Raw genomic sequence first — 27,922 nt, forward strand, 5'->3', positions numbered from 1 at the left:
TCCCAGAAGGTCACACTGAAAATGCTCCTGAAAAGCCTGCCTGGAATAGTTAGCAAGCAAGGAATTGCACTTTCCCTTACCTTGCTGTGTCATCATCGCATCAGCGCTTTTGATGTCGACTCTCGCTTTATATCTCATCTTCGTTGTCAGCTGCTGGAGGAGCCACGTAAATATCGGCTAAGCCCCCAATCATAACACCTAAATTTGCCACTGAACTGCGGATTTGCCTCTTTTGTTGATATTTACATCACAATATAAGGTGTTTACTAAGGTAATCGCTAAAACAATCAGGTCAATTTTAGACTTCAATCAAGTAAACGATCGGGCAGGTTTTCGGGAAGGGTACTCTACTATCGATCATATCCATACCACCAACCACATGATAGAAAAATGCTCGGAATATAAAGGATACTTTACTATCGATCATATCCATACCACCAACCACATGATAGAAAAATACTCGGAATTTAACGAGCCCTTATACATAGCATTTATTGATTAAGAAAAAGCATGTGACTCAATAGAAACCTCAGCAGTCATACAGGCATTGTGAAATCAGGGTGTAGATGAGCCATATGTGAAAGCACTGGAAGATATCTATAGTGGCTGCACAGCAACCATAGTTCTGCATGAAGAAAGCAACAAAATTCCCATAAAGAGAGGTGTTAGGCAAGGAGACACGATCTCTCTAGTACAATTTACAGCTTGCTTAGAGGAAGAATGCAGAAACGTGGAAGGGGAGCAGTTAGGGATAGGGGTTACGGAGAATATCTCAGTAATCTGCAATTCGCTGATGACATTGCATTGCCTTGCTAAGTAACTCGGGGGATAAACTGCAAAGAATGATTAATGACCTAGAGAGGAATAGCAGAAAGGTAGGCTTGAAAATCAATATGCAGAAGGCTAAGATAATGTTCAACAGGCGCGGAAAGGAACAGCAGTTAACAGTAGGTAGCGAAGCACTGGAAGTGGTAGGCGAATATGTCTACTTAGGACAGGAGTAACCGCAGATCCAGACCATGAAAGGTAAATAACTAGGAGAAAGAGATTGGGGTAGAGCTCATTTGGCAAGTATTTGAAGATTGTGACTAACATCTTACTGGTATCGCTCAATAGGAAAGTATACAACAGTTGCATCTTACCTGTACTCGCCTGTGGGGCTGAAACGTGGAGGCTAACGAAAAGGGTTCTGCTTAAGTTGAGGACAACGCAGAGGGCCAGGGAATGGAAACTGGTAGGTGTGATGTTAAGAGATAGGAAACGTGCAGAGTGAGTCAGAGAAATAACTCAATTTACTGACATTCTAATGGAAATCAAGAAGAAGAAATGGGCATGGGCAGGGCATGTAGTGTGTAGAGAGGACAACCGATGGCCGCTTAGGATAACAAATTGGATTCCAAGTGAAGGAAAGCGTAGAAGGGGGCGGAAGAACGTCGGGTGGGCGGATTAGGTTAAGAAGTTCGCAGGGGTCATTTGGCTGTACTGGCACAGGACTGGGTTAATTGGAGGAACATGGGAGAGGCCTTTGCTCTGCAGTGGGTATAATCCGGCTGATGATGATGACACCATAATGAACAAGACTACTGTTTATATTTGGCAAACATGATGGACAGTGTGTAAAAAATAACTAGGTATGCTGAAAGTGGCTGTGATAGGACTTATGCCCAGGTGCATTTTCAGTTTTTCATATGTAACGACATTCAATCATTCATTTAGGTTTATTTTCCCAGTTACACACTGAAACATTCTTCAGGTTAAACATTCTTCAGGTCCTTTGCATAACCGAAATGAAACCATGAGAATAAGCTAACTAATTAGTGCAACACTAGCAACGAAGGCTATCTGTCACCAAAGGCATCGCTGCTCATCGATCTCAGCTCTCTCTAATAGCAAGAAACTTGTGTAAACTGATGTAATTTTAATGTGGTAGCGTTGAAGGCCTTTTTCACCAGAAAATTTGGTGTCCGCACTGTGAGCGAAAAATCACGAGCATGACGCTGGCGGGTGGTAGCTGGCAGCTGACTACTTGCACCTTTTTTGCAAGTCTATAATATTCTGTGAAAATAGATGCAAAATTTAATTTATTTTTTTCCTGTCCTTTCCTTTCTCGGCTACAATACCTTGAAAGGCTGTTTGCTGTTTTAGGCTTGCAAGGCAAATTTTTTTTTTTTTTAATGTTTACAAACCTTTATCCTGAAAGCAGCAAAGGATATGTCAGCACAGTCTGTGCATGTGGATTGCATAGCAAGGCAGACATTATGTGTGTGCTGAACGTATTAGATGCCTAAATAAATATTTTATTTTTTATATTAGGAGCTAAGGTTGTAGTACTATATACGGAAGAAGGTTGTTGAATCAAAGGTGCGCCCAGCTATTAAATTTTCTAGGTGCTGGTGTGATTCCAAATATCGGATAATGAAAGTAGGGATCTGAAAGCTTGGGTTGGCTTTCCTGAGTTGGACATTTATATAATTGCGGTGCCCGCGTATTGTATGCGTCAAATAGAGACACATTTTTTAATTATGGGAAATGTATTCATCATTCCAGAAGTATGAATTTGTTATCTTTGCAGGGTATTTATGCTGCCTGCTTCTGTTCTCTTATTAGATGTTTCTTTTCACGCATACCATACAAAGATGGAATGCTTTTGTTAAACTTTTGCTCAGTGTCTCTTTCTAATTTCTAGGAACTTTTGACATTTAGGCGAACTGTGAAAACAAAGCTTGGATTCATACGAGTATACATTAACATAGAGCCCGTGGCATGGGTATAAACAGCTTTGGTTGAATCTGTATAAGCTGGATATTATGGGTGCGCAAATGCCAAATTTTTTTATCGCTGAATTCAATATTCTCATTCATGTCTTGCTGACCGAATCAGATGGTGCAGGTTAAAGGTTATAAAAGATTATTCGAGACTATTTGAATATATTCTCATGTTTTCATACAGTTTTTGATGATTGGCAGGAAGAAATGCTGTGGTTTTCTTTTATGCCTATTTAAAAAATGACATCAACTCTGAGCTGAAATTTTTGCTTGTGTGTCCAAAAAGCAAGCCTTTGTTAAACTCATAGAAACAAATTGCAGTTTCATAGCTTAACTCCACATCACGACAAAGTATCTAAAGCTTAGAGAAAACTGCCAACTTTTTCCTACAGAAGCTTCTCTCAAGAGATAAATACGCTTATATGTTATCGGCGCACACCATGTTGGCATGCCGCCAAGGTCAGCGTTGCAAACTGCAAAAATGACTGCATGAAACTGAAGAACATTTTATGAAAATTTAAAAAAGTTAATTCTCGGTAATAAAAGTGTTGGGATGAGGGAGGTGGTTCATTTTTCGGACAGGTCTGCTACACGAATAATTACAGTATCTATTGAAAAGCCTCCTGCTAGGGCTCTCTTAATGCCTCTTGGAGGAAAATTCAAAACCTTGCGAGTTTTTAACTCATATTCATGATCGTATCATACGAAAGCACACGGCAACTATTAGCCTTACAAAAATACATGATGTCTATAGGGCAGTGGCCAGGAACGGGAAAAAAGATCATGCCAGAAAAAGTGTTAAGCCAGGTCTTATCAAAACGTTTTCACTGTGTACTGGTGCTTATACATGCCTTTAAAGATTTGGTGATCCCGCAGGGCTAAGCTGTGCCTAGCAAACCATTTTTTCAGGGCCTGATCTTGGACGTCTGGTGAGGCCTCTATAATTCTCTAGAAACCATTGTGTACAATTTGATATGCCAGCGCCAATTACCTCTGCAGGGACGAGAGTGATTTGCTGCAATAAAACAGGCCTCCAAGTTCACAAAGAAGATGTTGATGCCGTCCTTCATCAATATGCACTTTAAGTCAGTGCAAGTATACCTGTTAGGTATCGATAGGTCCCACTATATTTAGGGACAGCTTTCTGTGGCTATGCAGTGCTACGGAGGTGGAGCTTTCCTTACAGTTTTATTACCTCAAGTAGTTCAGGCATGTCAGGCCTCCGTTATGGTTTTGATTTCAGTTCTGCCTTGATGTTAAATTAAGACAGTCATACCTCGATGGTATAATAATCCACAACAAGATCTTTGAAATTTCTGGAAGGACTTTATTGGGCTGTAGACAGAGCTGACACATTTGAACTCCGTAGCTTTTGACACTGGGAAAGAGGAAGGCGCTGGCGGACAAGAGGCAGTGGCTACACAGTGGGGTGCCTGAATCCAAAAGCATTTACTTCATTTGCTATCTCATAAGCAAATTAATATTGGTTTAGTGTCTTTCACTTTTTCTTGCCTTTTATTTTTCGCATTGCTTTCTTGGTGTGTTCTGAACAAACATTCAACTTACACTGCCTAAATACTAGAAGTAACAAGGTGTGAAGCTTACACACAGTTTCATTGATTTTGGACTTGGTGATCGCTTTTTTTTACAGGCTAGCTGGCCAGCAAGCACACCTCCGGCTGGTGACCATTCCGAGTGCAACGGATGATGGCCACTGAATCCATTTTCCTCCAAGTCCAGGCAAGAAGCTGTGCTGAGCATGCTTATGCACAAGATAGTCCACTCCAGGCAGTAATGAGATGCGGACAAGTGAGCAGTGTGAAAAGTTGCGGCAGGCATAATTTATGCTTTGCCTAGACTATACCCACTGCATGAATCCATGCATGCTGACCCATGTTCCTATTCTTGGGCCATAGCAACACAGTTTGCTGATGAAAGTATTGGAGGCGAGTGAAAATTATTCTTTCATCTTGTGTGCCGGGTACAACTCGGGGCAGTTGCGGCCGGCAGGAGTATAAGCAACACGCATCTATTTTGCAAAAAGCATATCCCATGGGATAGACAGCTGGTCAGGTGGGTAATAAACGTGCCAAGGCAATGTCACCAAATATGCACAAGAGATGGAGGCTGCCCATGGAAGAGTGCTGTTAGGCAAGGGATGAAGTAGGCACCGAAAGGGAGGAGGACACTAGTGTTGGCACGAACATAGCTTAGACTTGCAGCTTATTGTGTACCATAACTGTTACTTTACCACATCCAGCCGATGTGATTTAGCTGAAGCTCATCTGCAGGTTCTGAAGCTACATGATTTGGATGGTGTCTAGCTGCTTTTCCTAACATTTCCAGCTCAGCGGTTCCCCTTCTTATGCCATGCCCATCTGCCTTTGTGATATTATTATTGTAGACAACAGTTTAAAACCCTGCATATTTTGCATAGCTCAAAGCGACATTATCATAAACACTTACAAGACACACAAAGAGACAAATTTTTGAAGTTTGTTTAGATTGCACCTTGTGCAGATCCATGAGAACAGCCTGGACGTATGGACACAGGATGGATAAAATTTGTGAATAAAGAAGGGTGAAAATATTGCTGTTAAATGCACTCCTACATTAAGAAAATGCCCAGCGCTCAAAATGAGGGCTTTTTTGGTGCTAGATAAAATAAGTGATTCTCTACTTTTTCTCTGTGCTCCATTCGTGGCCTTAGCAAGCCAGCATTGATTAAATGTCGCTAGTGTGAAGTTTCTTATAAAGAGACAGTGAGCAGACACAGTTGGAAGTAATCTGAACATGCAAACAGTGGCAGATGTGGATTATTGTGCACTGCTTATAAATGAAATATTTCAGAGTACATCAGAAGCTTTTGGCCACTGTTAGCACGTTCATCAGGACATCTTGTGTATGGACAGAATGTCCAGCATTTATCGATGTGCTCGTGACCCGGCATGACCCCGGCTGCATGCTCGTGTTTTCTAAGTTAGAGAAGTTTTTTCCTTTGTTGGTCCAGGGAGCTGTAACCACGTGCGCAAACGCTTCATGATTTCATGGAATGTGCATGGTGCTCAGGAATTAACAACCTAGCTAGTACTGGTGCACCATTGGCCCTTTCAGTTTAAGTGAAATTCTCTGATTGGCTCTGAGAAGCTCAGTTTTGATTGGTTAGTAAAATGGCCACCAGAATGCTGGCCAAGTGGATTTAAGGAGGCACTCTAGTGCCAAAAGCAAGCAGTGTGCCAAGTCCCTGCTTTATCTTGTTGGCCTCTTTTTGAACTGCATCTCATCACCTGGTCTTGTCTTATAAACTGTATTATTGAAGGAGGAAGTCTGCCATGCAACCAGTTAACGTGTCCCTGGACGAGCGGGCAAAGAAGCAGGATTTTCTTTGACCATGCAGTCATCATCTGGGTTTCTTTTGAAAAGGTTAACCGGTGTTGTGACCTCTGAGTGGCTCTCTGTAAAGTGATTGGCAGCAGTAACTTGAGCCCCAGTAGTCAGTCTAAGTGAGGTGGCATTCTTGTGACCGACCTCAGGAATCAAAACTCCTTTGCAGCTCCGAGAAACGAGACCGACAGAAGTGAATACTGAGGCAATAGTGTGGCGGACTCATGTTGTGTGCACTTTCTGCAGCGCTGGCAGCTGGCGACGTCATCAGCCTGGAGGACGTGATGGGCTTGCTGTGACTACCAGTTGGACTCTTTGGCTATCAGCTGGCCAGAAAGTGTAAAGACCACGTCACGTGAGCATGAAGTCTGCGGTACACAGGTGGACCCTTTTTTTCTCCAGAAGTGCGATGTCAGGAGGGGAAGTGCTAGTGATGTGGTCTCTGATGCAGTAGAATTGGAGAGCATGGTGGCTGCAGAAGGGCAAAGACCCGAGAGCATGGTGGCTGCAGAAGGGCAAAGACCCATAGCAGGAACAAGCGACCGTGCGAGCGTCGCGACCAACAGCCGAAATGCAGACAGAGTGGTAGCTTTACTTGTCATCTGCTGGCCGGTAAACGCACAAGTGGAATTCGGGTCGTCGCGGCACGTATGCCAACCTGTACATTTATCTAAGAGAAAGCTCTTCCCCTGTCATATTTTGTGTGCATCGTCTACGTGTACCCATGAGAATGAGTCGACAGGGGCATGCAGACGACAATCCACAAAACAAGATCAGCGGTACTCAGATGGTAAGGCAGACGGTGCAGTAGACGTGTGATTAGCACATACTGTTTAGTGTTATTTAAATGCTGATAGTGTGAAAGCGCAGAGTAGGCGATGAGGTGTTTGGTTGTTGGTTGTGTATCAGACTAACTTAAAGGAAAAGAAAGAGGAACAGCACAGTTTTTTTAACCATGATAACACGCATAATACTCAAAACACGGCTATCCATTGAACATAACAACTGAGAGAGAGACGTGAAACACGTCTGCATCGGGATCTGCGCAGATATGAAGGAGCCAGAGAGACAAAGCAGGCGACAAACGCGACTGCTAGGGATATATGTGGGCGGTGATGCAGTCAATTGCTGACGCGCACTGCAAATGCGATTATCAGGGATATATGACGGCAGTGATGCAGGCGACATGACTGCACCAACACAAAGCAGCCGATGAACACAGCTGCACAAGGGAACTACAGGAGTGGCGATGAGGCGGCGGCACGCTTCACCATTGTCGGTGTTAAATCAGAGCACCGCTCATCGAAATCGCCACCAAGCTTTCTCTACTGTAGCAAAATTTCACTAGTCCCAACAGCGGAGTCTGCACTCTGTCCATCTTACTCCGTGGTATTGACTTTTGATTAAATTTAGGGGCTAGTGCTTATAAAGCTGAAACTGGGGCTGAAGAGTGCAAGCAGATGTTTTATGCTTGAGGACAGACTGAAAGCTGGGGACAGTTCATCACCAAATTAGATTTGGTGAAACTTTGGTAAAGGATTTTTAAAGACAGCTGCAAAGTGAAAACTTTAGAGAAGCTTTGAGCCCTACTCGTGAGCAAATTATGTCAGAGGAAGTGCCCGCACACATTCTTTAACAGGTTGACACCTAAGGAGCTCGTGCAAACATAGTAGGCCTGGGTGCCTTGAAAAGGTGGTAGAAGTGCCTAGAGAGACCCGGCTGTGCTTGGGAGGGAGTGAAAGCAACCTGGTTAAGGATGATCACAAGGATTCTCCACAATGCTGTGGCTGTGATAAAGTAGTGATAAAATAGCGGTAAAGTGCAGTAAAGTAGTAAAATAGACTGAAAGTAGTGTTTGGCTTTGAAGCACGTTGCGACCACCGGGACACTAAGATGACAGCAAGAGCCACATGCAAACCCCTAACACAGGCATTGAACAGGTTAGCTTCTGTATCATAGCTTACCTGGGTAGGCATCTTGTGTGGAGGGTGACTATTCAAAGCATAGTTTGATTCAGGCACAGATATCATAATCGGGAGATGGAACGAGGTGTCGAAGGGAGTCTAGAAACAGGAATGTTGGTGCGCTTAGGATGCGGTTGGACACACAGTGTCAGCAGAACTTCACCGAGCAGCAGATTATGTTCTAACTACTGATGTGAGGCACCATTATCAAACCTGTAATACGTACCAGAAGTTTGCAAGAAGAAAAATGAAACATTAGGTGTCAATCACAGGAACCTTTTCAATTTACTTAGATTGTAACGAACCTATCGAGCCAGTGTCAGCGATGGGACATCGACATACCTTGTGTGTTATCGACCTAAGTTCCCGATGACAAGAGGTGATATACTACTGCGCTCACAGACAGCTTAGGCAGTGTGCCAGGCACTCCTCGACATTTTCTCGCCGTTCGGTATCCCTCTGTTGACCTGCTGCAACCAAGGAACAAATTTCTCTGCTGCACTGGTCTAAGAACTAGTTCAGCACTCTGAAATAGAGATAAGGTTTCCTATGCCAGATCACCCTCAGAGCACTGGACTCATCATTCGCTGTAATGGTGCGTTCATAGCGATGCGAAGGCGCATAATTAGAGACCTTGTGCGGGGATGTGACTGGTTCATTCCATGCGTGCTCAGGGTGTTCGGAGAAGTTCCACGCTAAATCACGGGAGCTTCCCCGTTTGAAATTGTGTATGAGTGAGTCCCGCAAGGCCCATTAGGTATCATTCAAAAGGCGTGGACTGTAAGCCAGATCCCCCCAACTGGTCTGATAAAGCTGTATCAGAATACCTGACCAAGCTCCGGCACCAATATGGCAGCCAAAGTGGAAGAGTGGATAAATGACCAAGTAAAACATGCAACAAGCGTATGCTGCAAAGTACAATCTAAGGGCATGAGTCACACTGTTTAATGTGAAGGTGAAGAAGTCCTTGCTTCAGATACGAATAAGGAGAACCAAATGCAGCCTAAGTGAATTAGTCCCATGGCCATTATAGAGCAGAAGTAACCCGATAGATATGTTGTCAATTTCAAGAGTGGGCCCGGGCAATAGGTTCACGCCAACAGACTAAGGAAGAATTACGCCGGGGTGAATAATGCCAGCATAATTTTCGAGGCTTACAAGGAGTTTGAAGAGATAGAGGATGTTCCAGAATAGTATACTGGAAATAACACTGTTGAACAGGTATTGCTCGAGTTTGCATACCTGTCTAAGCAATACCTCAGGGAGATAGGCTAAGTGATAGGCCAACACAAAATCAACATTTTCTCCGAAAGACAGGGGAAGGGCATTGCTTGAGAACATAATATAAGTCTTGTACCAGGCGCTAAACCAATTAAGGTTCACACATACTGCTTACCGGTTGCACTCCAGCTCAAGGTTGATCTTCAAGTTGAGCAGTTTGTGTAGGGGGCCAGCATACCCACTGGAGCATGGTTACATGCACCTGTGCAGCAAAGAAAGGCCTAAGGTTAAGGTTCTGCATTGACTACCACCATCTGGACGCCATGTCAGAAGTGGACAGCTTACCAATGAGTGGTGTCGCAGACCTTATCTATCAAGTATTGAGAGTGAAATACATCACTGTCCTCGTTGTGACTTGGTTTTATACTCAAAAACCTGAGAAGAACACCTCGAGTACTTGAGCAGTGTGCTGGTGACTGCCAGGAGCATTGGGCCCACGTTTAATTCAGTGAGATACAGATTTGCATAGCAGAGTGTCTAATATTCGGGCATGTGGTTTGTTCATGGAACAGGCTTTCTCAATAAATTAGTTGACACCTTTCCCAGGCTGTGCTGCGACTCTGACTCTGCCTCAGGCGTTTCACGTTGGCCGTAGCCATCTGCTTGCTGTGGACTGTGATCGAGTGTGTTGATGTTGGACTCATTGTTCTTATATAGGCAGTCTTACTGCTCTTTTGAGTTGCAAAAGGGACCATTTTGCTTGTCCACTTACCATTGCAGCGTGCAAATGTAAACAAGAAATATTGCTTGTATCTGCATGCTTGAAAGTATTTTCATGAAGAGTAAGCGTCGAGCTAATGTCAGTAGAGCATGGAGAGGGCTCTTTAATTGCTTGCTGTGAGTTGTTTTCTTTGTTTTTTCTTTTCCACGGCCTGTGCATTGGCTGGGCATGTATATATTGTGGTATGGTAAGCATCCCCTAACATTCTTGGCATGGAGATGGTAGGTTACCAGCCCACGAGACGGGTAGCTCTATCTTCCCCACCGTGCATGTTTCTTAGAACACCCCACGTACAGAAAGAACGACCAGGAGTTTAGGGTATTGTTAGGTTTGTGTGGCTCAGGCGTCGACAGTGGACAGCAGGCCCTTCTGGTTCGGAAGAGGGGCTCAGTTCGTTGTAGTTCAGGTTGCGCGATGGGGAACAGATGCCGCAGAAACAGAGAGGGAAGGGGAACTACAGTTACTCTTGCGGCCACGACTGCGTGAAGTGTTTTCCTATGTTAGTCCAAGGGCCTGTCACCATGTGCGGGAATGTTTGATGGCTTCGTGGAATGTGTGCTGTGGTCATGAGTAAACAATGTCATAATCACTGGTGCCCTATTGGCCCTTTCAATTTAAGTGAAAAATTCTTCTATATTGGCTTTAAGAAAGATTTAAGGGGGCATTTGGTGCCAAGTGGAGGGAGTGCACTGAGTCGTGGCAGTGTCCGGTTGGCCTCTTCTTGAGCTGCCTTGCACGTGGTGTTATCTTCAATAAACCGTGTTGTTGAAGAAGGAAGTTAGTTACAGGCGTTATCTGACATTTCACAGAACTTTTCTTTTGTGCATTGTCGTGAGGATCCCATTATTGCCACAAATAATTGCATTTGGCTTACTGTGAGAGCTCACCCTAGAGTAGTGATGAGCCATGGATTAACACATCGTGTTCACCTATGACCACTCAGTAATCTGTAATCGAATTTTTTTGTCTCTTGCTTGTTTTGGTTTTAACATGCAAGTGATGACCAGGACGTCAAAATTCCGTACAGGGATGAAAAAAAAAACTGTGGTGTAGTTGCTCCTTTATCATTTTGATTCTCTACGCAGGTGAATAGTACCACGTGATGCGTTATGTGCAATTACAAATAATAAAACATACAATCAAAATTTGTGTGTCTATATTACTTCTTTAACAAAATCTTCATGGCAGAAATGAAATCGGTAGTTCTTTATACAGGGCTGAACCCGTGTCTCTATACTCTGCTTGCAACCTAAGGAAGTGCTTCTTTTCACAAGGCGAAAAGTTTGGCATATCAAAAAATCACATGAAGGTGATCACTGGAACAAATAGCCTCATCCATTCAAGTGCTCATATCTCTGGGTAGTGGGAGTGTGGCCGCATTTTTGTGGATCACGTGGAAGTCAACTGACTATGTGACACATGATGCCTTGTTGGCAACCCAATTTTATCCTGGTGCCATCATGAGAAGGCTTGCGTCTTAGTGGTAGTAGTCCTTTGTGTTAAAGCTTTAGTTCACTGAATAGGCACTGCGTCTGCAGGGAAGATCTGAGTGCTAATTCGCTTCAAATTATGATGTGGGATTAGAGGAGCTTGCAGTCTGTCAAAGCTTGTTAATTCGAACTTCACGGGACGGGAAAAAACGTTCGAATTATCCGATGTTCGAATTATTGAATGGCCTTGAAAAAACAAACAAGAACCATTTGTATTGGTAAATGCACTGTAATTATTTGCATAATGAACTCACTGGCATAATGAACCCACCCAGCCCCGATTTGTGCCTATGAATCTGAAAAAAAAACAAAAACAAAAGGCGTCAGTCTATAGCGCGTCCCTTCGTTTGGCTTTGGTGGTCAGGGTCCGCAACACATTTCTTGGCAGTGTGCCAAGATGTTGAGCAGCGATAACGGTGTGTTTACCTTTTGACTTTAGCTCCAGCAGGAGAATGGGGGGGGGGAGTGAACTTGGCAAAGTGCCAGCGCTTGTCCGGTTGTGCAAGCCTCCTTTTCAGTATGTTCGCTTTATCATGCTATGGATTAACTCAAGTCACTGACATTCTAGTGAAAATCAAGAAGAAATGGGCATGGGCAAGACATGTAGGGCGAAGAAAGGATAACCCCGATGGTGGCTTAATGTAACAAACTGGATTTCAAGGGAAGGAAAGCGTAGCAGGGGGTGGCAGAAAGTTAGGTGGGCGGATGAGTTTAAGAAGTTTGCAGGGGTCGAGTGGATGCAGCTGGCACAGGACCGGGTTAATTGGACTGTGGGGGAGGCCTTCGCCCTGCAGTGGGTATACTCAGGCTGCTGCTGCTGATGATGATCATGCTATGGGTGACTGGGGCGGGCGCCGTCAACTGCCACTCCAATCAGTGGAACGCGCGATAGCAGCAAGCGGCTTTTGAATAAGTGAATGGTGCTAAAAGCCAGTGTCATGATCGCGCCTGACTAGCGTGCTGCCGTTGACGACTGATGGGTGGAAGGATAGATGGCTGTCGCAAAAAAAAAAAAAATATTAACCCATAGTGTCCGTCCGAGATAGCCTTTCATGGGAGTTTACTGGGTCCGCGCCGACAGTACTTGTTCCTATTTCCAAATTAACAGGGCTGGAATTAATTACTATTTAGTTGTGAACTACGGAGGTTGCACAAAAGAGAGAGCAGGCAGCCGCCGCCACGGCCATGCACTGACCTTGCCGCAGCCGCCGTCCCCTCTCTCCAATGCCGCCGGCCGCCGTGCCGGTCATGGCACCACTTAAGTTGTACCCACTCTTCCATGGTTTTACCTGGTTCCATTTTCTGTCCCCGTTTCAGACGTGCATAGCCTCTAATTATGCCTTTCTATCACGGATATGTTTCTTTACTTCTTCTTTTTTTTGCCGCGTGATGTGCGCCAAGCCGCCCAGACGCGGCGGCGCGTAGTTCGAATTATCCGTAGCAGAACCGACTGGCGTTTGAATTAACGGAATTTTATACACAGATCTCTATAAAGCTTGGCCGGTCCAAATAGTGTAGTTCGAATTATCTGAGAATTTGAATTATCAAGGTTTGAATTAACGAGCTTTCACTGTATAAAGAACGAAGACAGCAGGTACGTAATCTCAGTGTTTAGTCCACTTGACTGTTTAGCTAGGCACTTCATGAACTGTGCGATGTCAATACAGATTAGAGAACAGCAGATGGTCGAAATTATCCAGAGTCTTTCACTATAGCATTCCTCATACCTGGAGTTGCCTTGGGTTGTTATGCCCCATAAACCAAACCGAAAGCAGCAGGTTATCACCAGATGTTTGATATGCTGCCTGCCCTCTTGGCCTGTACATATTTGTGGTGCAATCGGCCTGTGGGATGCATCTGGTCCTGCAAATTCTAACTGTGTTGCTGGAAAGGGATAGTTCATCAGTTTTCAATTTTCGCCACACGAGGGAGTATAATTTTCTTCCTGTGAAATGTAACAACATCTAAATGTTGTGTAGCGGTAGGTAGATGGCCTGCTGATTTTGATTTTGATGAGCTGTGCCAGCAGTGCGTTTAATTGATAACATCTATGTTTAGAAACACCGATGTTATTGTTGAAAATTGCTCTTTATTTTTTATACATAGTCGAAGCAGGTACACTGGTCACAAAAAAAAGCAGGCAGCAAACTGGCTTGTGCATAATGAAATAGGCAAAGAAATGCTAGTGGGGCTTCTAGCAGAATGAAATGCTTTTTTGGAAGTTCACAGGAGTTGTGGCTGCTTAATTTTTTTTCTGTGTTTAATGCTTATATGTTTAAGTAAACAAAACATATCAAGCTTCCTTTTTATCTGTAAAAATACTTTAAGTCTCACTTTTGACAGACTAGTTTTTGGACTAATTGTTTGCAGTGGGGTACATATCAACAATGCAAACACGGGGGCCAGTTGGTTGATCATACTGGGGAATTCTGCGCTACTTGCTAGACAGGGGACAGGGGACAGGTGAAAGACAACACACGAATGAAGCGCAATATTAATGTGCGCTTCATTCGTGTGTTGTCTTTCACCTGTCCTCTGTCTAGCAAGTAACGCAGTATTTATTCTTCAGTACATATCAGTTTGACACACAGACACTATGATACACTGTCATAAAGTACATTTCCATCATCAGCAAAAATTTTGTTGCATTTAGCCGTAATTATTAAGATTCAACTGTCATTCTGTAATTGAGTGGTAGTGATTTCTTTGCTTTTTTCAGTATGCATTTATTTACTCTCCTTGCAATCACATGCTTTGGCCCGCATGTCGATTGTTGAAAAACCCTATAGACATGTTAAACATTGGACATATTAAAGCTACAGTTAACAGTTGTGTTATAATGAAAGTCCCTCACTCATTAAGGAAGAGACGTTAAACAAAAAAAAAGGAAAATATTAGTTTTACCTTGACTCAAAAGTGCATTTTTTAGTAAGTCATAGTCAGCAGCAGATCATCTCGTCTTCCTTTAAAACAGCCCGAGAAGTGGTCAGGTGCAAAAACATTGTCTATTACTTTTCCTTAACATGGAAAAAGCATACAACACTGCTTGGAGGTTTCGGAGTCTCTATCACCTAGCGGACTTGTAGGTGTCTGCGATAGGATGCTAAACTGGCCAAAAGATTTCATGTCTGCCTATGTTCAACCCGTTTGAGAAACTTTATTCAGTACAGTAGGACACCTGAGAGGGGCTATTTTCACTCTACACTTGTCATTATAAAAATGAATTTCAGAGCTAAAATAGTTCTGAAATCCTTCTTGTGTTCAGTCTACTTTGGTGACCGTAATATTGTATGCACATGCTAGAGCTTATTGGTCTTCTTTGCACTGCAGGTTGTAGCCTTGTGCATAGTGCTATCAACGGACAGTTGGACTGATGAATACCTTGTGAGCACTGTGGTCATTCCTGTCCTGCTACCAGCAAGGAATGCTTAGGACATGGAAACTTGGCCGGACTTTCACGGATGGACTACAGAGGAATTTCGGCTGGGAATGATTCATGCAGAGTGCACATGAAAAGCTCCTATAGGCAGCCTTCGAAACAACTTAACCCGCACAAATAATTAAAAGCACTCTTACTTGTGCACATATTCTTAAAGTGAGATCTCTACTTAAACAGCTGTCCAGTTGTGATGAAGTTTCCTGTTATAATATTTGATAACAAACCTCGACTTACCATTAGGCCACTGTTTTTGGGATTTGGAGAGAAGTTCAAGGCTGTCAACATAGCGAACATTACCTCACACTGCATGAAGGGGTGACCTACTATAGTTCTATAGTATACTTTTTGCATAGTTCCATGAAGCACAAACTTGAACACAGCATGTCATTTAAGAGGTTCTTGCACACGGGGAAAGCTACAACAGCTTCACAGGCATTTATAGTGACGACTGGAAAATGGTTGCTTACATTGGAAGCACACTGGCATGAGGGAATTAGGAGGACACAATCGGACTTTCAAAACAGTATGCATGCATCTTCATTCTTTAATATTAAACCTTCTCTATTGTCATAGGAAAAGTATTGAACAAGAGCATTAAGAACAGTCTTGCTGCACACATTCTCTAAGTGTTCTCACGGTTCCTCACTGCGGAAATGCTGCTGTACCACTACTTTAGCATCATGCGCAATGTTAACAACAGCCTCAGCTAAATGACATTATCAAATTCTGCTGTATGCTGATTCGTATCAGAATTAACGGTAATGAGACAACATATATGTATGCTACTCATTTGGTAAACTTGAAGTCGAAGTTAGGAGAATTGAAATGTGCACTCGCAAAAACGTTCTGAAGAAGGTAGTCTGTGCCATTGTTGCATTGAAAATGTACATCTCCCACATAACTTCATATTGAAACATGCCGAGACAAGCTAACTGTAAGCCACCTTTTGCTTTCATGTAAAATACTAGAAACACTGACGAAGGACACTTTATGCTGTTTTATGGTGAATACATTTTATTGGTGCTTAACAAATTGTAGATTTGAATAATGATAGTCCATTAAATGTAACAATTTTTTAACTCTCAGCTTTGCACACTGCAGCGATGACTCAATGGTTAGGACGCTCGACTGCTGAACCCAATGATGCAGGATCAAATCCTGGCCGCAGTGACCGCTTTTCGATGGAGGCAAAAATCTAGGCACCTGTGTACTATGTGATATCAGTGCACGTTAAAGAACCCCAAGTGGAGAAAATTTCTGGAGCCCTCCACTACGGTGTCTCTTATAGCCTGAGTCACTTTGGGATGCTAAAACCATAAAAAATAAAAGATAACTGTGCTTGGCGCTAAATAGTTTTAGTTACTTGCGTGGTACAAATTCTGACATAACACACTCATATGTCTGCATCAACTCCTCTTTTTCAGGGCTTGTTTAATAGAGTTTTTGTGATGTGCACCTCTCCAGGAGTTTTTGCTAATCTGAAAACAGACTCAAATGGGCATTGTATTTTATTTTTGCGTGCTACCAGAACAATAAGGAAGAATTTACCTTGTAGAATCAACCAAAGTGCGATGGTATGGCAACAGAAAAAATGTCTTACAGCCTCCTCTAAAACTTTGCTGCAGAAAAAAATGTTTTTCTAGCGTATTTGCCTGTATACATATGTACTTTGGCTAGGCAAAGTCCCGTAAGCATATTGGGTTCGAGGAGCATTAGGCAATAAGAGGCCCTCATTAGTATTCGATGGCTTTATTCCTGTGCAAATTTGGAAAAAGTGTAGCATACGAACAGCATCCATTAGCCAGCTGTCCATTAAAGCAGGTTAAAACTCTACAGACCCATGCTTAGCTGCACATGACACTATTGTGTCCGGGAGAAGAGGGGATCCTGGATGTTGGGCTGATATGAACATTTGACCTTTAAAGGGACAGTCTGCTCACTTTTCAACAATTTTTTTTTCTTGCTTCAACAATTTTTTTTTCTTGCTTCATTGGAAAGCTCCATACCCGAATTAACGAATACCCAGCTGTGGAGCTGTGAAAGATTGCAGAACCATTCAAAACTTGAAAATTTTTCCATAGGGCAGTCTCGTTTCCTTAGTGGTAGAGCCGGTCTGCAAACACTGATGCTGCGGGCACGACATACAGCTAGTATAGTAACTCTGTGCGACTCCATGAACACGACGACTGCCGGGCCGCCTAAGTCGCATGCAGATTGTGTCATTGACTAAGATACAGAGATTTTGCTAAAGCTATAATTGAGAGTACTAAACCAGCTTTAAGTCAAACCAATAAATAACCTAAGTAAACCTACTGACATCTACCGCACATACCTATAACTATTTTTGCCTGTGGCAGCACTGTTGATGGCAGCGGCACTACAAGTATGGCACCGTATTTGGTTGTGTAAAAAATTATTTTAACTACATTTTAAAAACAAATCGCGATATTAACAAATAAAACTAGCTGAAATTTACTGAAGGAGATGGGCTGTCTTAAGTTGATATGAACATGTCTTTATGACGCTGTAGCATAGTCATAAAGCGTAGTACATTCACTTCAGACACTCCAAACAGATGCCATTTAATAGCAACAAAATGGCACAGTATGGCGCCACCATCTGCTAAAACCTGACTTTCTTGACCAATTTTGAAAATAAATGCTTGGTTAAACCGCAGGTTCTTCCCTCAATACTATCACCAAATGGTGAGAACTATAAAAATATGCTAATACAAATATGCGTGACGTTTGCAAGTCAAAGCCGGATATATCGAATTTTGGTTATATCGAACTCGCGGAATATTCCCTTGAAAATCCCATGTAAAAGTATAGGAAAGCCGTGTCGTATATCGAACTCAATTTCACCGGTCGTTCGATATATCGAACTCCGCACCACGCACTGGAAAGTGTGCCTTCCCCAAAGACGATCGCATCACCCTCGGCCGTTTGCCACGTGACGTTCTCAAGCCACGCGCGGAAGGAATGAGAGGGGACAGTTCGGCGACGGCTGGTCTAGGGCAGCGCCACGCCCATTCCTCAAAGGCGCGCGCATCTGCGTTATCGTTTCTCGCGCGCCAGCACGTGACGTTTGCAAGCCGTGTGCGTGAATGAACCAGGGAGAGCCGGTGCGAACGAGAGGGGAAAAACGCGATAGAGCGAAGCGCAAGGGTGTGACCATTCCTTTGCCGAGCTATCTCTCCTCTTCCTCTCTTCTGGCCTTCGTTATCAGTAGCAAGCGCTACGCATGCGCCAAGCCAGCTCAGCCCCTTTTCAGACAACACACAACACGCTTTCTCCAGCGCGTGTTGCGAACCCTCTGCGCGCCGCGGCTAATGTGGCTGCGCCAATTAGCGGCAGATCTCTCTCTCTCTCTCTCTCTCTCTCTCTCTCTCTCTCTCTCTCTCTCTCTCTCTCTCTCTCTCTCTCTCTCTCTCTCTCTATTTATTATTTTTTTTTTTTTGCGAGAGTCGTTCATTCTTATCGTAGTGCTGTACGCGCGGCGTAGCGTGATATGGCGGCTGCGGGATGTTAAGCGGCGGCAGTTCTTTTTTTTTTTTTTTTTTTTGCGGGAGTCGTTTTTTGCATGTATGAGTCTACGAAAGCATGCAGTCTGCTGCGATCATGATACCGGCTTTTAGCATTTCTCACTTCAAGCAGCATTTAGCTATCACGCTTTCCAATTTTGTGGCAGTGGATTACGCCCGCCCCAAGCGCGGCGTGATAAATCGAACCAGGCTTGTGCAATCAGCCATAAGTTCGCTCCCCGCCACCGCAGGAGCTATCAAAAGATAAACACGCCGCGACGTTATCGCTGCGCAGCATCTTGGCACGCTCCAAGAAACGAGCTGTGGATGAGGCTACTGAAACGGAGTGACTCGCGCCATCGACATGCAAGCGAAAACGCCTCGCCGCGGCGACACAGAAACCTTGTTTTGAGCTGCCGCGGTGGCTCGAGCGGCGAGAGGGACGTAGTTCCAACAAGTTGGAAATTTTTCGCTCTGTCGCTGCCGCTCGTCGCTGAGATAGCTCAATCGCTTGTGAGCGAGCTGGCCTTAACGCTTTTTTTTTTCTTCCAAATTCTCGGGTGCAACAGTGGAGGGTGGGTTCATTATGCGAGTGGGTTGATTAGGCGACAAATACGGTATCGTTTTTTCGCATCGTAAGTGCCGTCCCAGGCCGATTTCTGTATATTGAATTATCGATATATCGAACTATTTCGCGATCTCCTTCGAGTTCGATATATCCGCGTTCTACTGTACTATTTTTATACTCATTTCCGGCAGTAGACTGTCCCTTTAAGGCTCTTCTACGTAGGACCTCCTGGCTGATTCGACCAAGGGAAACTGGTAGTTGGCTTCTCTTACCCTTCATACCATCTCACTTTCCTATCTTCTTTCTGTAACTTTGCTGTCTCCTTCTCCCTTCATGGTTTGTCATATTTTCCTCACATCTAGTCGGGACCTTGTGTGACTAACCTTTGTTGTTAAGCCTTATTTGATTATATAGTTACGTGTACAGGTAGAATGGGCAGTGCTTGCTTGCAAGTTCCTGCCCAGTTTCCTCTTTGAACTTCATGGTAAGTAGCTCGCCCAGCCGTTGAATAATGCAGATATTTTTTGACTAATTCTCTTTCTTTCTACTGTTTGCCTTCTTACCACTTGTTGCCACAAAAGCTGTAGCAGTTCATCCACCAGTTCGTGTTCTGTGATAGTTACAGGTGGACTTTCTTTGGTCACACCTATACGTAGGCCATCCTGTGTGATAGGAATAGGTTTCCTTTTGTATTTTGGGTAATTCTATTTCAAGAAAAAAGAAGGCTACCTTATATCTCAACCATGACATGTGCACATATTTGTTCCCAAATATGCTTTGCCAAACGTTGCAGCTCTTTTCAATTTTTTTTTTTCAATGATAACCCCGGTATAGTAAGCTCGGATATTAAAAACTCGGGAATAGTAAAGTGAAAATGAAGTCCCAGTTCATCTTCCATAGATGAGTGTACATTTTTGCCCTTTTACAGTAAACATTTTCGATAAAATAGATGTGATAAAATAAAGTTCGTCTGGCCTGGGCGACATACTTCCCACGGACTGACATCGTCGCAGGCACGTTACTTAGGATCATGAGGCGAATGTTTGTTTATAGACAGAAAGTAAGTACTAACAACTAATGATTCCTTTATTGGCTTTACCACCAGGCTCACCAACGCTTGGGAGAAGCCAACTTTACGTAGGCCTTGGAGCCATGAGGGAAAGCATACAAAAAAAAATTAAAGCTGGCTACAAACATGGAAGGAAGGCAGCGCGATCCGTTCAGAAAGTATAAGAGAGAGGAAAAGTATAGCGAGAAATAGGGAAGGAAAGAAACGGCCAAACATTTGCAATACAAGGCTGTGGTGCCAAGAAGTGGAGGCGGGATTTTGAAGTGCTTGACTGGCGCCTCATTTCTCATCTGTTGCCTCTTAAAAGATGGAAAGAGCAGAAGATGATGCAATGTTCATGGAAGGCTTTGGATTTCGCATGAAATCAAGTTTAGTGGTATTCGTAAACACATTGTATTTATGATATGTAAACAAAAATATTAAAGCTTAAAAAAAGAAAATAGCACTAATATAAATTAAGAGAAAGATGAAAGGTATTTTAGAGTGATATTTTTTCTTTAGGCAATAAGACGTGTTTAGTAAGTGGCCGTTTATTTACCAGGCATCTTCAGAACTATGTTATCACCAACAACTAGGACGGTAGGTCAACGCCGCTTGCGGCGTGGGCTATCCAGCCACCGAATTTTATCTGTTGTAGGCCGTCATTGCACCCGTCATTGCTTCGGTGGTGGACGACGGCTGTTGCGGCGCGCGTCTTTCTCCTTCTATTTCCTTTCTTCTCTATTTTCTCTTCTGTCTGCACTAGGCAGCGGAGGTGCCCCGCCGGGGTGGTGCAGTGGTAAGACGCCCGACCACTGTGCCGGAGTACCCGGGTTCGAACCCGACCTCGGCGGCTGCGTTTCGATGGAGGCGAAACGAAGAGGCGTCCGCGTGCTGTGCGATGTCAGCGCACGTTAAAGATCCCCAGGTGGTCGAAATTACTCCGTAGCCCTCCACTACGGCTCCTCTTTCCCTCTTTCCACTTTCACTCCCACCTTCCTCCCTTCCCTTACGGCGCGGTTGCGGTGTCCACAGAAAACAAGTGAGACAGTTACCGCGCCTTTCCCTTTCTATAAATAAAAATATAAATAAATCAGTTTAGGCAGCGGAGGTGGCTCAGCTACAGAGCCAGTAGCAGGCCCGTGCACTTTCTTTTCCTTCTTCCTACGGCCACAACAACTAAAAAGTTTGATAGATACTGCGCCTTTCCTTTCCTGTAAACCAATTAAATTATATGTAGCACTGCAACGAATGCCGACGAGAGGCTAATGATAGGAGGCAAATTATAGGATAGGAAGGGTAGGCTTTCGCCATTCTCCTCTTGAAGACATCTGAGACCCCCTCTAATGTTTTTTATTTTTTTTTTTTTTTGCGTGTGAAGTTTGTTTTCTTCCGTTTTGGGCGAAGAACCTAGTGCCTGCATGCGCTCACTTCGTCTGATCCGTGTATAATTATATCGAGACAATTTAGTAAAAGCTAGGAAGGGTAGTAAAAGAAAAAAAAAAGCTAGTGTGGCTAGGTTTTCGAATTTTCAAAAGTAACAAGAAAAAGTCACTGCTTGCAGTGCAAGTCGGCATCGCAGTGTAGTGGCGCACTGCTGCGCTGTGACCCTTTAAAATACGGTGCGTTACAAGAAATTTCATCAGTGTTTTATCATACTTCATGGTGTCTAGTGTTAGAAATGGGATATAGCGTGATTACACTCTCCTTGACCAAATGAAGCGGCGGTCGGCGCCACAGCGAAATAAGAGTCTGCGCCACTAGCGCCAGGGGTACTTGAAGTGCATAGAAATGCAGCGTGCTAAATATGAGTTTAGAAACGGAAGAATGGCTTCGTATTTACTCAAAGTGGCGTGGAAATTACTTAACCGACTTCTCTCTAGGCCTGATCTTACCGTAGAGAAACGTCGAGGCTCAGATGAGAATTTTGACATCATAACAAGGAAGCACACCTAGTGGTGGAAATAGAAACTTCTGCATTTAACGGGATTAACGCACGAGAGCGGACATGGTTGGAATGGAGAAAGTTGAAAAAGAAAAAAAAGCAAATATTAGGGGGTGAGGAAAAGAAGGGGGGGGGGGGGGGGTTGGTTTTGAATCGGTCAGGAGTTTTGGAGAGGTCTGAGTGAGGTCGCAACCATGTGACTTGAGCATTGGGATGACTTTGTGCATCCCACAAGCGTGGACTGAGATGATGGATAAATGCCATGTTTTAATGCGATAGTCTCTATTGGCGAGGGAACCTAGCTGACGCGATTCCGTGCAGGACTACAAGAGGGGCTGAGGAGGCTAGCTGTTCGAGCGCGGCTCCATACAATTCGGCAAATCGACACGTGTAGCAAATTGACGAAAGGATCGCTACAGCTGCTGAGAGAATGAGAACGCAACGCTCCAGCCCACCCAAGGCACAGAGGTAAGTTGCAACTTGCGTGTTGAAGCGGCAGCGAGCGGAAGAGGTAGAGGGGAATACATTTTCGGATGAAAAACAGCCAAAATGATGGGGGGGGGGGGGGGGGGGGGGCAGAATAACAAGGGAACTGCACAAATGGGCGCTAACTCGCAACTGCATTTCTTATTAAAAAACATATTTATACACATCACATGACCTGATAGCTTCCGCGCACATGCTCAGGGTACCGACCGCAGAAAGCCACAGGTAAAAATACCACAAGCCGATAGCAGGACAACCACGGAACTATGAATATATATATATAACCTCCACCTCCTCCTCCAAATGTAAGGGTACGTTCAAGCTCAGGTCGGTGTTTTGGTCGACCATTTAATTAGCGCGTCAATCTATTGCGTCTTCTTTTTTGTCTGCCGTCGTCTCCGTAGCACGCGCCTGTCGACATACGTTCGTCGTCTTTGTCACCGTCGACAGTCACCGAGCGTTGGTGTGATACTACAATATATATATATATATATATATATATATATATATATATATATATTACGTACTTGGTTGCTAGAGGTTACATAAAAGTGAAAAATTGCTTCATACTGTTTCCAAGTTTATTTGTAGTCGACGTTTCGGCAGGAGCCCTGCCTTTCTCAAGCCCTGAGAAAGGCAGGGCTCCTGCCGAAACGTCGACTACAAATAAACTTGGAAACAGTATGAAGCAATTTTTCACTTTTATATATATATATATATATAGGACGTGCAAGCTGGGTTTCGAAAGGGCAAAGGGCAGAGGAACTAGAGACCAGATTGCCAACCTTCGCTGGATCATGGAAATAGCAAGAGTTCCAGAAACCCATTTACTTCTGCTTTATTGATTATGCGAAAGCGTTTGACTGCGTAGATCACAGCAGATTGTGGCAAGCTCTCCAAGAGATGGGAGTTCCAATTCACCTCATCTGTCTCTTCAGGAACTTCTATGAAGGGCAAGAGGCCACAGTCAGAACTGAGCATGGTCTTACTGATTGGTTTCCGATTGAGAAAGGGGTGAGACAAGGCTGCATACTGTCGCCCTGCCTATTTAACCTATATGCTGAGTGCATCATGAGGAAGGCCGGTCTGGACGAGCTGGAGTGAAGATTGCTGGGAAACGTATCAACAACATTGGATATGCGGATAATACCACTTCAATGGCAGAAAGTGAAGTGGAACTCAAGAGACTTCTGATGCGCATACAAGAAGAGAGTGAAAAGCCTGGGCTTAAACTGAACATTAAAAAGACAAAGATCATGGCGTCTGACGACGCGCCGCACTCTGCCGTTACTGCGCTCAGCCCCTCTTCACCTGCTCCCGCTCCCCCCTCTACAGACTTGTTCCTCCGTTTCATCGACGCCGAGCGGTCGGATCTCTACCCCAGCCTTCCGGTTCCTCGCCTCCCTCTCCCCACCCGAACACCCTATTCAACTAATATGGGTGCCCGCTCACACGGGTCACCCAGGCAACGAAGCAGCTCACTCTTTTGCTCGAGGATACGTCAGCCGAGCAGGGACTGCCACTGCCTGGGGAGATGCTCGCGAGCGCATGGTATCCTATCACGAAATCTCTCTCCATTACCGTGATCAACGAACCATCTACCCTCCTCCTCATAAATCTATGACTAAGCTACAACAGGTGACGTGGCGCCAGCTTCAGTCCCGCACATTCCCATCCCCCGCTTTCTTATCTTTGATCCATCCAGGACTGTTCTCGCCGCAGTGCACCCTGTGTGGGGCACCTAAAGCTGATTTTGAGCATATTATGATCAAATGCTCGGAATTCCACCCTCCAGCCACTTGGCAACTCTCCGACCTCGAGCGATGGGAGGCTGCGGTGTCCAGCTCTGACCCGGCCGTTCAAAAGCGGCTGACAGACTGGGCTTTGGGTGTCGCTGGGAAGCACCAGCTTCCGGCCACAACACGCAGCCAAGAGCCGACCCGTCATTAGAATGTAATCCCTTAAGGCTCCCAAATATAAAGTTTTTCACCACCACCACCATCCAGCGCAGCGCACTCAGCTTGAACCTACTACATCTCTTTCGCTCCTCCTTTGACTCTGATCAGTTTTTTGGATTAAACTTCCTAGAGCATCAAGGGACAAGAAGTGGAAGCTGTGACAAATTTTCTCTTCTTGGGCTCCAAGATTACCCCGGAAGGATACTGCAGCCATGAAATTAGGAGACGCCTGCTTCTGACCGCCTAGTAAAGAGCAGAGACATTACACTGCCAACCAAGATCCGTATAACTCGTGCTATGGTCTTTCCAGTTGTGATGTATGGATGCGAGAGTTGGACTGTGAAGAAGGCTGACCGCCGAAGAATTGACGCGTTTGAATTGTGGTGCTGGCAGAGACTCTTGAGAGTTCCCTGGACGGCCAGAAGATCAAATCAGTCGATATTGTCGACAATAAACCCTGACTGCTCATTGGAGGGTCAAATTATAAAGTTAAAACTCAGCTACTTTGGTCATCTGATGAGAAGAGAGGAGTCTCTGGAGAAAGATTTGATGTTGGGAAAGGTTGAGGGTCACCGGAGAAGGGGTAGGCAGCGAACGCGATGGCTAAATGGCATCCTCGAGGCGCTGCAGATAAAGTTATGTGATGTTATGAAGATAGTAGAGACATTTAGCTTACCGTGATCCGCGATCCGCCACCGTGGCTCTCTACCGCGCGTGGGCGGGGCGGTCAATCTGATTGGTCCAGACGCGGCAGGTCTCTGTGCCGACATCTAAAGACATCCAGTATGTGGCGCCATCTGTCGGCTTCAAGGGGGGTTCGGGCATGCGCAGTGGAACGCGCGGTGGCGGATCCCAGTAGCGGATCGCGGATCACGGTATGCTAAAACTCTCTAGTGAGAGACCGGAAAGCGTTGCGTGATAGGGTCACGAATAGTCGGACACGACTGAACTGAACACACACACACACACACACACACACACACACACACACACACACACACACACACACACACACACACACACACACACACACACACACACACACACACACACACACACACACACACACACACACACACACACACACACACACACACACACACACACACACACACACACACACACACGCGCGCGCGCGCGCGCACGCACGCACGCACACACACACACACACACACACACACACACACACACACACACACACCGGGTGTCCGAACTAACTTGAACCAAGGGATACAAAATAATACATTTGAGGTAGGTCAGTGAAACCAATTGCGTTCAACTGCCAGCCTCCTTGCGCACTACAGGCGATGTTTTGTTTTGCAATTACTTAATTAGCTAATTATGTAAATTTTTTAATTGATTAAATATCGACTTTAGACCAAACAGGTGAATTGGAAACTTGTAGAGCACCTTCAGAAATCCCCATTCCATTAATTGCGATGAAGAAAGTCTCACGTGTATCTTTTTTCTGGGCTCAAAAGAAAGCCCGCGAAATACAAATAATACCACGTGACTAGTGCATTTGTGCGCCGCGATTGTGGTGCTCTCCGTATGTATATGTATATATATATATATATATATATATATATATATATATATATATATATATATAGAGAGAGAGAGAGAGAGAGAGCTAAATCGGTGTCGATGCAGCCCTCTCTCTGTCTCTCTGTCTCTCTCTCTCTCTCTCTCTCTCTCTATATATATATATATATATATATATATATATAGAGAGAGAGAGAGAGAGAGAGAGAGAGAGAGGGCTGAATCGGTGTCGATGCGATGTGTGATTGTAAAGTTTAATCCAAAAAACTAGGAGTTGCGAAAGGGATGTAGTAGGTTCAAAAACCGAGTGCGCTGCGCTGGAGGAAGATCGGCGTCGATGAAACGGAGGAACAAGTCTGTAGAGGGGGGAGCGGGAGCAGGTGAAGAGGGGCTGAGCGCAGTAACGGCAGAGTGCGGCGCGTCGTCAGGTTCTTCATAGATGTCTTTTGCGGTAGTATTTTCCTCTGTATAGACTTTTGCGTCCCCGACACAGTTTCTAAATTTGTACTGGCCAATTAGATCACTTCGTTAGTGTGGTCAGAATCCTTAGCTTCGCTCTTCATCAACTGCGGCCTGCAAGCATAGGTGTGGAAGTAGAAGAAGAAAAAGAAGCCCAATGTCGGTGTCTCCGCTTTCTCTGCTCCCTTCGGCGGAAAATCTTAACGACACCAGGCGCCGGTTATCGCCCCATGGGCACTGCCGTTGCCGCTGCATATGTCCATCGCAGCCCTCCGCATCAAGACGGGCGATGCGCTTCGCCGGCTGTCCGCTATGGGTCCCCGTCCTGTCGACGTTCATGCTGGCCGGCCAGTTCGCTCTTCTCGCCACCCTCTTCTTCGTCCCCTGGGGCAAAGCTTCCACTTCGCCGTCGACCTCGAACGAGCGCAGTAGTAACAGGCTTGCCAACTGCTACCGGCCGGAGGATAAGAATCGGCTCAGGTACGTTCCCTACCACCTGCTCCACTCAAACCGGAGCCGGGACGTGGATCCGAGCAGAGTGCCCATCTTCTGTATCTTCCGCAACACCGGCTATCGGGAGTTCACGAATCTCCGCTACAGGCTCGGCACGGTCCCGCACTCTCTTTGCACGCACCTTCTGTACCACTCGGCGAAGTACTCGTCCGGCGCCATCGCGAGCCGAGACAAGCTGTTCGATGAGGTGTACCAGGGTTTCACCATCGCCGCCAACATGAGGCGTGTCTGGACGCACCTCAGGGTCCTCCTGACCGTGTCCGTGAGTGAACCAGAGACGGCCGAGTTTTCAGACACCATTCAAAGCGAAGTCAAGGTGGGAAGATTCAGGGAGGCCGCGTACAGATGGCTCACGAGCCACAAGTTCGACGGCCTCAACCTGGACTGGCCGTTCGCTGGAGGACCTTGCGGTGCCGAGTCCGACTTGGCCAATTATGCTGCGCTACTGAGGTCTCTGAAAGGCCGCTTCGAGTCTCGCTTAATGCTGACGGTGACGGTGCCGGGGGAGTTGAGCGACCTCAGCAAGAGCCTCGACCTGCGTGCGGCGAGTGAGGTCGCGGATTTCCTGCTCCTGAGGTCAGAGAGGCGGAAAAACTGGAAGCCTTACCAGTACGACTGTCCCGGCCATGCTGTTGCGCCCGTCTTTTTCGCCCTGAAAGCGCTCGCTCCTACAGCCAGGATTTGCTTCTCCATCTCTTTCGAGGTTCGCAACTTTTTTATGCCTTGTCTGTGTTAGCACTTTCTAACTGTTGTCGCGGATTGATTGTCTCAATTAATGGTGGGCTGCGAGACCATTAGGATGTGGTTGAGCTTTATTTCGACTAGCTTTGTTT

General features: G+C 45.1%; 1 protein-coding gene and 1 long non-coding RNA gene across 2 annotated transcripts in view; both read left to right on the plus strand.

Moving 5' to 3' along the window:
• Nucleotides 1–4,396: 4,396 nt before the first annotated feature.
• Nucleotides 4,397–17,876, plus strand: LOC146208186 (uncharacterized). Its single transcript, XR_014704659.1, has 3 exons — nucleotides 4,397–4,505; nucleotides 6,396–6,530; nucleotides 14,936–17,876. It is a non-coding gene; the product is annotated as an uncharacterized LOC146208186 (long non-coding RNA).
• An 8,989-nt stretch (nucleotides 17,877–26,865) lies between these two features.
• Nucleotides 26,866–27,922, plus strand: part of LOC146208187 (putative chitinase 2) — a 7,255-nt gene continuing 6,198 nt past the window's right edge. The window contains exon 1 of the mRNA XM_084578157.1: nucleotides 26,866–27,792. Coding sequence (XP_084434283.1) covers nucleotides 26,866–27,792 — 927 coding nt within the window. The remainder of the gene's footprint in view (nucleotides 27,793–27,922) is intronic.

Source organism: Amblyomma maculatum, chromosome 1 (genome assembly GCF_055883805.1).
Source record: "Amblyomma maculatum isolate TAMU_Amacu chromosome 1, ASM5588380v1, whole genome shotgun sequence".
NCBI classification, from domain to species: Eukaryota; Metazoa; Arthropoda; class Arachnida; order Ixodida; family Ixodidae; genus Amblyomma; species Amblyomma maculatum.